The sequence below is a fragment of the Limulus polyphemus genome, unplaced genomic scaffold (assembly GCF_000517525.1).
Source record: "Limulus polyphemus unplaced genomic scaffold, Limulus_polyphemus-2.1.2 Scaffold9364, whole genome shotgun sequence".
NCBI lineage: Eukaryota > Metazoa > Arthropoda > Merostomata > Xiphosura > Limulidae > Limulus > Limulus polyphemus.
This window is the reverse complement of record NW_013674974.1, coordinates 10,642-22,959: the sequence shown is the minus strand read 5'-3', so window position 1 is coordinate 22,959 and position 12,318 is coordinate 10,642. Positions and strand designations below refer to the sequence as shown.

At 34.3% G+C, this 12,318-nt stretch overlaps 1 protein-coding gene across 1 annotated transcript; it reads left to right on the top strand.

The window, feature by feature from the left end:
• The first annotated feature begins 1,539 nt into the window (after nucleotides 1-1,539).
• Nucleotides 1,540-12,074, top strand: LOC106475889 (putative ammonium transporter 3). The gene is made up of 4 exons (XM_013936565.2): nucleotides 1,540-1,634; nucleotides 2,593-2,669; nucleotides 10,965-11,281; nucleotides 11,633-12,074. The coding sequence occupies exons 2-4, from the start codon at nucleotides 2,633-2,635 to the stop codon at nucleotides 11,855-11,857; spliced, it is 579 nt and encodes a 192-aa protein (XP_013792019.2). The 5' UTR covers nucleotides 1,540-1,634; nucleotides 2,593-2,632; the 3' UTR covers nucleotides 11,858-12,074.
• Nucleotides 12,075-12,318: the final 244 nt, after the last annotated feature.

Genomic DNA, 12,318 nt, shown 5'->3' with positions numbered 1-12,318 from the left:
GGGGTAGTCTGGTATATATATATATAAGATGGTCAAAACGCGACGGGACAATGTGTAGGTAATGAGTAATTGAGCTGCAGTCAGAGAGTGTGTAATTGAGTATTGTCGAGCACGAGCACGTTAGACGTTCTAGCGTTATAGAGCGACTGTTGAAATTAAGTGTATCACTAAAGTTGTATTCGGAAAGAATAAACCAGTTTTATTTAAGAAAGGTCTTGAGTGGCTAAAGTTTCGTCGGAACGAATTTACGGAAAATTAACTAACGAACGGAGACGTAACAATATATTGATTATAGAAATGAATTAACATTAAGTATTTTACATATAAAATGTCAGGAAAAGCAAAAATTATGCCTTGCAAATTAAATATTAAATCGAAATCTATAATCATTATGTTAAATGCATACTAAATTAATACTTAAAACACTAACTGTCTCATTCAATATTTACATTTCAGGACAGATAATTGTAAAATAATGTAAAGTAAATTATTGGATATAATACCTACCTCATTCAAATAATGAATAAATATCCACCATAAACATTTACATATGTAACAGTGTTATAATAGTTGTTTCATTGAAATAAGGGTTTTACTTGTAACTTTTAGGACACATAATTAATTCTAAAGTAGAATGATGATGATGTAAACATATGTTGAGACACCCTACATTTATAGAAACACCATCTGCTGTAGCAGCACTAACCTCAGTAACACAATTTGCCGAGTAATAACATCCATCTACCAACTATAGAAATACCGTCCAAAATATAAAAAACTTTAAAGTTGATAAGAATAAAATAGCAGATTTAATATTTAACTTAAAAAGCGAGAGTGTAATTGTGATAAAAAAAATTCAGTTCTGATGACTGTAAACACAACGTTAAAAATATTAGATTAAGTTATTAGTTTTAAGACTTTAATTGTTACTATAAAGTTAAATGTCATATTGATCTACATCAGCCTCTGGTGGTTCGCTCTTAAACTATCTGCACGATCATCATACAAATGAACGATCTGGTGCTATTCCATGCGCATTGGTGCCACTTCATGTAACTATGACATCTCTACCATCTTCTCTCCCCCTGAGGCGGTCACTCAGTGCCCATGTCCAGGGTCTTGCCTTAACTAGTAATATATGATGCAATGCTTCTAAAACATTATTTAATCAACCCATAAAATTTAGTCATACTTCATAGAATATTATTAATGGAATTAAATTTCATTGGGTTCTTAGATTATTGTGATTTTTCGTTTCTTTTATAATAGTGACATTCTAAAAATACCCACAACTTCAGAAAAGTTATGTTAATTTAAGGGGCATAATAAAGAGATTATAGTTAGAAACAGCATCTCAATATCTTTGTTGAAATATTAATAACTATACATATAGGCCAAAAGAAAGCATGGCTAAACATGACAGTAAGCTAAACTGGGTCTCAAGTAAATATAGACACCTCCTTCCCAGGCAGGTTAAATGGTAAGTCTGCAGGCAGGCTTATTTTTCTAAAAATCGGGTTTCAGAACCTGAGGTGGACAGAAATACATGTAGCCCATTGCGTAACTTTGTGCTTAACGAAAAGCAAACAAGTCGAAAGATCAAAACATTTGAGGAAGTTTTGCCCATACAGCAGGTACAGCCACAGCCCATAGAGGTATTTTGTCTAAATTTAAATGTAGAAATATAACTTAAAATCAAATCTTATTACTACTCACAGGCATTTATCAATTATTACTTTATTGAAAAGAAGTTGATATAAAAGTAACATAACAGGTTTGATAAGCATTACTTGTTGGCTCTGCGAATAAGATTACCCCTATTTATGGCTTGCTTGTTAAACTGAACTCATTTATTCGTATAATTCCTGATTACCAAAGTTTGAGTTAAGATACAAATTGTGAAATATCTCAATAGCTTCTGCAAGGGGAGTTGCTCAATGTGTCAGTGGTAAGTTAACGACCTTACAATGCTAAGGTTCGGGGTTCGATTCAGCTTTGCTCTAAAACTAACAAACAAATAAAACCTAGGTGGCTCAACAGTAACTTTCCGCACTGACAATGCTAATATCTAGGATTAGATTCCCTGCAGTTTGTGATAAAAAAACAACTTTTTAAGTGTAGTAACTCCTTGATTCATAGATGTTTATTTTGTTTGTGGGTGCGAAATATTCACGCATGGTAACTAATGTATATATTGTTGTTTTTTTCTCAAAGATTTACTGTATCCTACACATACGTTAAAATTTAGGATAGCAGTAAAATATATACAAGTGTTAGTTAAGGTTTCGAGCAGTATAAGTCTGCAGACATACCACTTTTCCACTGGGAGCTAATTATGGATATGAAAATAATTCTTTGTTCACTTGATATGAATATTTTTTTATAAATGCCTTATTAGTATTTTCAGACAAAGATATGAATCTTATTCACCTATTATCTATATTCTTTGATGTTTGTTTAATCATCTGGCATTATTATTACAAATATGTATGTTGCAAAACTTGCAAACATTAGGATATATTTTATTCTAAACAATATCAAGGAAATATATATTTTATTGAATAATGTTTCAACGTTTATTTCTATTTTTAGTTTTCTTACCAAAAAAGGTCTTCATGACATATCTATATTGATGGATTCTGTAATGGGGTCTTTAGTTGCTATATCAGGTAATATATTTTCACACATAATATTGAAGGGCATAAATCTCACTCTCAAAATTTTTATATTTTATTGTATTGGTTTTGGGAGTTTATTCTTCATGATTCTTTGTCTACGTTATTTACTTTTTCTTGGGTATGTCAGGTAAAAATTGTTAAGATATGATATTAGAGGTATTTGTTTTGTTGATATTGTTACGTCTCTGGTAGTTTGTTAATTTTCCGTAGAAATCCTTTCCGAAGAACTTCAGTGATACAAGTCTTTCTTAAATAAAAATAGTTTATTCTTTCTCAATACAGTTTTGCAATACACTTAAACACACGCTATAATTCTCAACGAACGATTCACGCACTTACTTACAACCGCGCTTGACTCAATTGTCCGTCTCTGTCTGTCTGCAGTTCTATATCAATTCATTGTCTGGCGCGCTTATATACAAGAATACCGCACATCTAGCAAACACTCGAGCATTCACGAACCTTCGAGAATATCATGACGTGTTACTAACGTCACGTGACTTCCGCTGTTGTAACAATATATTAAATACAACGAATGTGAATATGGTGTTCTATGTAAACATTTGTTGTTCAATGCTCAAGTTGTAGGCAGGTGGCGAAGAGGTCAAAGTGAATAATTTTTAATTTTGACAAAAAGCCGAAGCTTATCTCAGTCCCATTAACAGTTAAGTTATGGTCATTGTTTAAATACTTTTAATATAGCTTAGTATTTGATGATATAAATATAACATATGTGGGGTCGAAAATACCAAGGTCAGAAAAAGAGTAAACATATGGAAGTTCTATGCTAGGTTGTACTAGGTTATATGTAGAATACAACAGAAAAATAGCTTTAAATTAATGACTAGTAGTTACCTGATACATCACAGTACTAAAAATATTTCCAGTGCAATAAATTTACCTAGGATTCTTGTTTTCCTTTCTTGTTTACCGTTTTTATTGCCATTAGTTACATAAGAATATTGTTTTTGGTAAGCTATATTATCATTGTTTTAATTTAGATGTTTGCTAGAGGGCACATGACATTAAGATTAAATAAGTTCATAAAAGTATTCCTAAAATACCTGGAAAGTTCCCAATATGTCCCGAATCTAATAACTTCGACATGGGTACATTAGATAGATATATATATAAATGAAAGACTGCGAAACTGATAAAGTATTTAATGAGAAGTTACTGAATATTTAGTGAGTGAATTAGTTGAGTATCAGAAAAGTTATTGAGAGAGAATTATTGTTTCTGTTCCATTATATTTGGTTACTTGGTGAGTTGTGTATTTGCTTAACGATAAAAGCAGAGTAGCTAAGTTAATAAGAGTGCGTCTCGAAATTTGTACTGAAACGTTGTATTTGAAATTAGGTTTACATTTAGTTGCAGAGTTTATCTAAGGGAACCCGCCCAACATTAGAATATTACAACACTGGTGCCAGAAGTGAGATTATTTTGGTTAAAATATAATATAATTTTGACTAAACTTCAATTTTAAAATGAGGACAACCAGATCATGAAGTGAGATTGAAACACTATCATAAATGATGGACCAGAAGAAAGGGAGAAAATTAAAAGTAGAATGAGACAGAAAGTGAGAGAAGATCAAGAAGAAAGAGACCAACTGAAAATTTGAAGAAAATTAAAATTAGGGATAGAAAGTAAAAGAATATCAAGAATAAAGAGATAGAATAAATAAAATAAGACCAAGAAATTTTTTTTAGAAAATATAGAGAAAACCTAAAAAAAATCGATAGGAAATTGAAAAATGAACAAGAGGTTAGAATTTAAGAGAGGAGTTAAAAGAGAGAGAGAGACGTAATGCTTAAAGAAGAATTAAAAAATAAATCTGAGTGAAGACAAGATCGATGAAGCTATTGGATATATACAGCTTACAACAATATGGCGAAGAAGTACAGAGAAGCTGTGATGACAAAATCATAAAAGTACGAAAACCTATGACAGAATAAAGCATCAGGAAAAAACTGTAAATACAAAGATTAAACCAGACACATCTCTTTATGTGTTTTCTCTAATAATTCCAACCTAAAACACTAATTACTATAAATCATAGGACAGGATAACTTACTTGGTCTACATCTATTACTACTACGGGACTACTCCAGCCATGATACTATCAAATCAAGTTCCAGAATTTAGCTGGCCAGTTTAGTAACATTGGTCAATCAAGAAACAAATGGACTATGATGGAAAGGTACCACTGGAAGCATTACAGGTTCATTTTGGCATTATTTTCAATGTGAATGGGTGGAAAAGTGAACAACAAACTATCCATCTTACTGCTCATTTAAAAGGATTATCTTTGACAACTTTAATTAATCTTCCAACTGAGAGCATTGGTAGTTGACTTATCCAACAGATTTGGAGTGACACACCAAAGTATCCAAAACAAAGTTACAGAATAGGGTACAGACTAAAGAAGAGCCTTTAGTCAAATTTATTGAAGATTTGTAAAGGCTTGCTAAATTATCTTACCTAAATGCTCAACATGAAGTGATGCTTTTATTGGCAAAATAGATGTACATCTTTAAAAGAAGCTCCCCAGTTGGCAAAGGAACATAAATCTATCAAAGTTGCAAATAAGCTCTTTAAGGTACCCTATAGAGTATATTTTGTAGTATTGAAACATCAACTCACCCTGACAGTAGTCTAGAAGAACTGAAAAGATTAGTTAAGCAATCTAGTTATACAGAATCAAGGAAATAGACCACAAGAAAAAAGATGTTTCGTGTGTGATTTGAAAGGACATATTGCAAGGAAATATAGATTAAAGCCTGTATAGAATAAGAAGTTCTGTCAGAGAAACTAAGAAGAGGAAACTGTTATAAATTGGGGAAGTATGGCCATTACAGCCAAGACTGTAAGGAATCAACAGCAGTTATTAAGCCAAAGAAACAATACCCTGAGGATATGTCTCATAACCCACCCAGGTCAGAGGAACAACAAAGAGCTAATTAGACATCATAAAGACAGGGACTAGTTAAATTTTTGAGGCGAAGCTCAGCTGGAATGTTTGAAGAACATTTGAAGAAAACCTTCCATGATTCTAAGGGTTTATTGATAGAAAACCTTGCAGTAGGATAAACAATACTGGTTCTACAACTACAATTATTCGACCCAATTTGATAACAAAACGTGGGAAATTTCTTCCAGAGGGGAAGGAAGAGGAATTGATGTGAGCAATAGGTGGACATAAATTCAATAAAAGAAAAGTTGGATGTTACTATTACTGTAGGAAGATTTCTACTCCTCGTGATTCGTGGGTAATTTACATTGAGAAAAAGTGAATATTGGGAACTGATTTCATATAGAGATGTAAATGCGAGATTAAGTTATTTCCAGCATATCCTTATATACTACATGGCATTTACCACACCTTAGGATGAATTTCCAGTGACAAAAGGAAAGATGGTCATTGTATCATTAAGAAATGAAATACTCATACAGAAGTCTTGAGAATAAATATTCATCTAGTGACTGGAGCATAGTGGAACCAAATCCAGAAAAAAAAGATGTTGTATATGACTTTATTTAGAAAAGACTTAAATCGGCCTGTCATAAAATTAAAAGTTGCTATAATGTTAATGTTGATAAGACCCAATTGCATTAAAGTGGCATGGTATAGCTGATCAATTCCAATTGAAAGAAAAGATGAACTCCAAACTAGGTAGGTATTGGTAAGGAACAAATGTCATTGTATATACTTGAAATATCCAAGGTGACATTCTCTTGTAAGTGGAAAGCAAGAAGTTCTGTTAATGCTGCAATGGAAAGTTAATATGATGACTACCAATATGCTCAGGACTTTCTGTTCATCAAAATAACAGGACTTCCCTATATACCCAAAAAATCCAAGTACCAAATTGAACTTCAACCCAGTAGAGTCCATGAATGAAGATGCATTGCTCACTTGATTTTTAGGTTGCCTTTGAAGTTTCTCAGGCCCAAGCACCACCTTTACATTGGTCTAACTAGCCTACAAGAGCCTCAAACAGAGCTGCTAACTTGAACATGAACAGCAGTGAAAAAGCTGTCCGGGTGGATGCCAGGGGATGGGAAACCTGTCCTAAAGTATCATGTTGGAGGGTGTTTAATTACTCTAGCGAAGACATTAGATGGGCGCCCGCCTCTAACAGGACTGATACACCCCAAGGCTAAAGATCTTCCCGAAGTTCTGGCAAAAGCTCATCTAGCAACATCACCAACTATAGCAGTGACTCCAGCTGCAAACACCACCACCAAAAACCAAAGCATTGTGCCAATTTCATCAACAATAGCGAGAACCTTCACAGTTAATGTTGGAGCCTCCATCACAATTTCTGGCCAGGAACATTGAGGGGGATCACTGAATCACTTGTAAGCTGGAGAGTGGGACCCTGATACCATCTTTGATTGCACAGCCCTCAACCATGAGGTCATAAGAATTGCCTTAATGACAGACGAGGGGCAAGCTGCAAACCATCCCATCACCATAGTCCTGGCAGTGGTGCAAATTCAAATTCTAAAGTGATATTTTCCAGAAATAACCATCAAAGAGACTGATGTCTGAGCCATATAAAACTACGAGGCAGAACACTTGTGATGGTACTCAATACCACTTTCCCAGTTAAAAGCAGTTGTGCACTACCTGTAAGTAGAGCTGGCTCAAACCAGGTGGGCCTTGGCTAGGCCAAAGTGATTGTAAAGGACGCTGACAATCAATCACTCGTAAAGAGGATGTAGTCTTATTGTTAAACTGAAGGTAAGGGGAGTACAGCCTCGTTTCTGCTGTTGAGGTTGATACTCATTTTGAATTTTTTTTGATTTATTTAAGGGCTGTTTATATATGTATCTGTGTATTTTGTCCTTTGTGTACACAATTTTTAAAATATTATATTACTACAAAGTGTAACTAGTCATATTTTATACATGTATCTTGTAATTTAATGCATTTAATTTCAGTCATTGGTTGGATATTTTGATAATGTAGCTTGTAAGATATTTCTTCTAGTGTTTGTGGAGATTATTGAAGTTTATGCGTTTATGAAAGGGTTGTATTTTTATTAAATTCTGTTATGTAACGGTTTTTTAGTGTAAAGGTTTAATTTTTATTTTTTATTGAGTTTCATTGTTTAAATATTGTTTTGAGATTATTTAATGTTGTGAGGTGTAATGATTTAATATTTGGAAGGGTATCTTTTATATATTCCTTGTCAAAGTGTTTTGTAAGATGTGTTAACGTCATTTCTAATATTTTATACTTTATATTTGGCAGTCTGTGGGAAAGAGAATTTTGACGTTGCTTGGATTAAGTGATATTTTAAAAAGTTCAGTTTTTAATTTTAATGTTAAAGTGTAATATGTATTTTTATAGCATTTTTTGTGCATGTAAACTTCAATGTTGGTTGAATATCAGGTATTCTGTAATTACTTTGTGCTCTATTTATTTTATATTTTGAATTAAGTAATGAAAGGTTTGTATATTATCTTCTCAAGGATTGCTTCACTATGTCTTTTGATTTTTAATTTACCTTATAAAAGGTTTCAAGTTAGTACTCTGTTTACGGGTTGTGGTGTTAGTGTGGCACCTAAGTGATTTCAGGGGTGAGAGGAAGTTGACTTGAGTTCAAATTTAATTTGTTTTACAGTTAGAATTAATTGTCACGATTTGTGGCCACCTTGGTGACTCACTTTCTCTCTCGAGGACAGTTTTTTCTGCCCCACAGATCAGGGTCTTCTGTCCTGTCTTCCTGCTTTGTAGCCAGCTAGTTTTGCAGCTTGAGTTGGTAGAAGTTATCTGCCAGTTACACTTATCTCCTTGTCCTCAAGGAGGCTGGTTGCTCTTTTCCTAGAAATTCTACCCGACAATTGAGTTTTGTCCTTCTTGGCGAATGCTTGGTGTATCATCTGCTGATGAAACAGCTTCTGTTGGTGGCTGTCCACCACCATTGACATTTCACTCCTGAGTCTAGGCTCGATGGCCAGCTGTCTCTTTACATGAGGAAGCTCTATTCCCTGCTCCCAGCTGTTCTTGAGATCTTTCAGGGATTATTTCCCAACAGGTGGGAGTGCTCATGTTGACGACTTTAGTCAGCTAATGCCAATATACACCTCTGACTCTCGGTTCTTCCATTATTGTTTGTTGTCTCGCCTGCTGGAAAAACAGCTTATATTGATGGAGCTCATTCATTAATGGCACATTTTCCCTCTCTAGCATGGGTAGCTTCAACTAGAATTGGGGTTTAATTATCGTCAGTCATAAGCACTATTACGCTGCCTGGGTTTAACCTCAGGTGGAGAGCTTCATAAAACTTTCTGGGTGCTCCAGGCAATTCTCATTCTTCACCTTGAGCTCATAACTGCAGAGTGGTGGATATGAGAGACCTCTGACACATTGGTGAAAGCCCTATATCTAGAAGAGGAGTTCCACAGATCCCAACACCCTTCCTGCAAACCTTTTTGCTTAGTACTAGACCCAACCCTCTCCAGCTTTTATGCCCATTTTCCTATGGAAAAAGGTACCTTCAATTAAGCTCGGACAAATAGGGTATTTATTGAAGCATTCACAAGTCGGGCCATTCACTCTCTCAGGGCCTGGCATGGCCAGGTGGTTAGGGCGCTCGACTCCCAATTTGAGGGTCGCGGGTTCGAATTCCCGTCACACCAAACATTCTCGCCCTTTCAGCCGTAGGGGCGTTATAACGTGACGGTCAATCCCACTATTCGTTGGTAAAAGAGTAGCCCAAGAGTTGGCGGTGGGTGGTGATGACTAGCTGCCTTCCCTCTAGTCTTACACTGCTAAAGTAGGTACAGCTAGTGCAGATAGCCCTCGTGTAGCTTTGAGCGAAATTCACAACAAACAGTCATTCTCTCAGAGAGAATACAGTTCTCCACAATATCAATATTATCCATGACCATGACATCACAATTTCACATTCCTTATTAATATGTGGTATTCCCTGTAAAATACCTTTCCTGCAAAGTAGACAGTTTGGACCCACTATCTGGAAGTCGAAAGGATACTGAACCATTAAATGTATCTCTCCGATCTCTAATGGAAGTTACTGGGAAGAAATACTTGAAGTCAAAAGGTGTACTATAACAATTATCTTTATTCACAATGACAAACAGACAAATGCAAGAAAACAAGTACAAGTCCATCTGCTTCCTTTTTATGTTAAACTTCAAACTCATATTGAGATAAATCAAAAGATAAATCCAAAATCAAACTTAAAGCAATCTAAAGTTAATGTTTAAACAAAGAGCAAAACCTCAACAAAACAGTTAAACTTCTCAAGGTTTAATTCGATGTAACCCACTCTTAAGAGTGTCTCAAGTTACAGTGAACAGTACACTCTAATGTGGAATCAAAACACAAAATGTTTGCTGAAATTAAAGCTAGAAACAAAGTTATATATCCTAAAGGGACAAACCTAACTTTAAGTACGAAATATAATTGCAATAACAAAGCTAGGTTTTTCACGCAAATGAACCTTGCATACGTGATTTTTTCCACTGAATTGAGCACTATGGCATAACAGCCTCTAACTAATATTTGATTCACCAACAGAGAAATGACTTTCGATTTCTGGACATCATGTGCTATCTTTCCTGCAAAAAACATACATCTTGTATGCACCAAAAGAAGGAGAATTGAGGTGTCTATTGGATGACTTATTGTTCAAGCTAGAATCTATGAAAACAACCATTTCAACGGAATTTAAATCATATCTAAGAGGGATAGCAAACTGATGGTAACAATATATTCTGTACCATAGCAGCAGTAATGAAGTTTCCACAATCTTCAAAGATCCTTGCCCAATTTGAAAATATATTGTCAATAAATGTTATCCAAGTTAGAATATGAGGTTCTTTAGTTTCAATAATTTTATCATCTAAGCTGAGATTACAGGATTCAGAATATTCTCGTTCTGCCAATTTCATTTGCTACATTTTCAAACATACAAGTCAGAAACTCTGAAGTCTTAATTTTTCCTCTATACATATAGACAGTGTTTCTTGTAGCCTTATAAACAATAAAAAAGCAACCATTCTATTTCCATTGATATTTTCAAAATCTTAACTACCCATAGAAAATTTATTGGTAATGAATAGACATCCAAACTTAAGCCCTATCTTAATTCTTCTCAACTAGTGCAGAATGTATGTCATTATAATCACTGCATATTGTATTCCAAATATACGTACAACATTTCTTCCTGAAAGATGAAGTACATTTAAACATTTTTTTTTTGTTATATTTATTTATCAATGGTTTTTCTTTTTTCCACTTTATAGGGGGTTGTGCTATACTTCGACCTTGGGAGGCGCTAGTGATTGGCGGATTAGGAGCACTATTCGTGCTTCTGGCTATTCCAATCATTGACTGGCTGCATATTGATGACCCAGTTAACACATTTGCTGTTCATGGTGTTGGAGGTTTGTGGGGTATGCTAGCCATTGGACTGTTGAGCGAGCGTGATTTCTTAAGGAACTATACACGTGGACTATCTGGACTACTTTTTGGAGGCGGCTGGCAACTACTAGGTGTACAAGCTCTTTCAGCAGGTGTTCTGATTTGCTGGAGTGTGGTTACATCAGTCATTCTTCTAAACGTAAGAAGAAAAAAATAAATACAATTCAATTAAATTATGTTATTTGTAAACACAATTGGACTCTAAGCTTCAGCATTTATTCAGGCACTAGGTAATAAGATTAAGCATTAAATATTTAAACTACGATTCTTGTTTATTCCATACTTATCTTTGGAAGGCACACCAGATACTATGTGTTTAAACTGCGTCATCCAGCAAAAGATGTTATAATTCACTAGTGTACATTACTCATAAGAATTATTATCTTTTTGGAAATCAAGCCTTCTGCACATAAGTTTGTGTAATTGTTTACATGGCTGTTAAGATATTTTTTCATGATTTGTACGATATTAACATCTTTTATTTTTTTAGCTTGTTAAAATCACTCTAGGTTTGAGAATGACTGTTGATGAAGAAATTATGGGTCCAGACTTTGTAGATCACTGTATTCAACATGATGGAAACAGAAGTATCCTTAATGCATTGCGTCAGCGCATGGACGACTTATGTAGGACAGAGGTTGCTACCCCTGACAAAAGTCATGTTGAAAGAAAAACGCCAATGCAAAGATGTGGAAGAAGCTTGAAAAGTCACTAAGGCGTTAACAACGAAGTGATTTAAACACAAATAGAAGGAAGATATTTTGTAACTGTTTTAATTATGTTTGATTTATAATCAATGTTAGTAATGCTTACGAGAGTAGACATGCAAACTAAATATTCTTCAAACTATTTGAATTTTTATGTTATTATAAAATGTTAATCTACCAAATGGAATCACTTTGTAATTCGAAATTTAAATATAGGATATAACTGTATATATGAAAATAAACTTATATTAAATTATGAGGCACGTCCTAAGATTATAACCATTTTTTAAGTTACTGTTAGCTATCAAACAAAATGCATCTCGAACTAAACAGATACAAGTAAAAACAGTTTATTATCAGCTTCTTTGACATCAATCTCAGATTTCAGCTTGTGAATGAGTAGGCTCTCTTTTATGTAGAGGTTCTGTTCATCATTAGTCCTTGCTATGATCTTAAGGAAAATTAAACG

Bases quoted from the DNA above. Each gene is read 5' to 3' on its own strand.
- LOC106475889 (XM_013936565.2), top strand. From the start codon at position 2,633: ATGGATTCTGTAATGGGGTCTTTAGTTGCTATATCAG. The intron at 2,670-10,964 runs GTAATATATTTT...TCCACTTTATAG, and splicing joins GTCTTTAGTTGCTATATCAG to GGGGTTGTGCTATACTTCGA. The intron at 11,282-11,632 runs GTAAGAAGAAAA...TTATTTTTTTAG, and splicing joins CATCAGTCATTCTTCTAAAC to CTTGTTAAAATCACTCTAGG.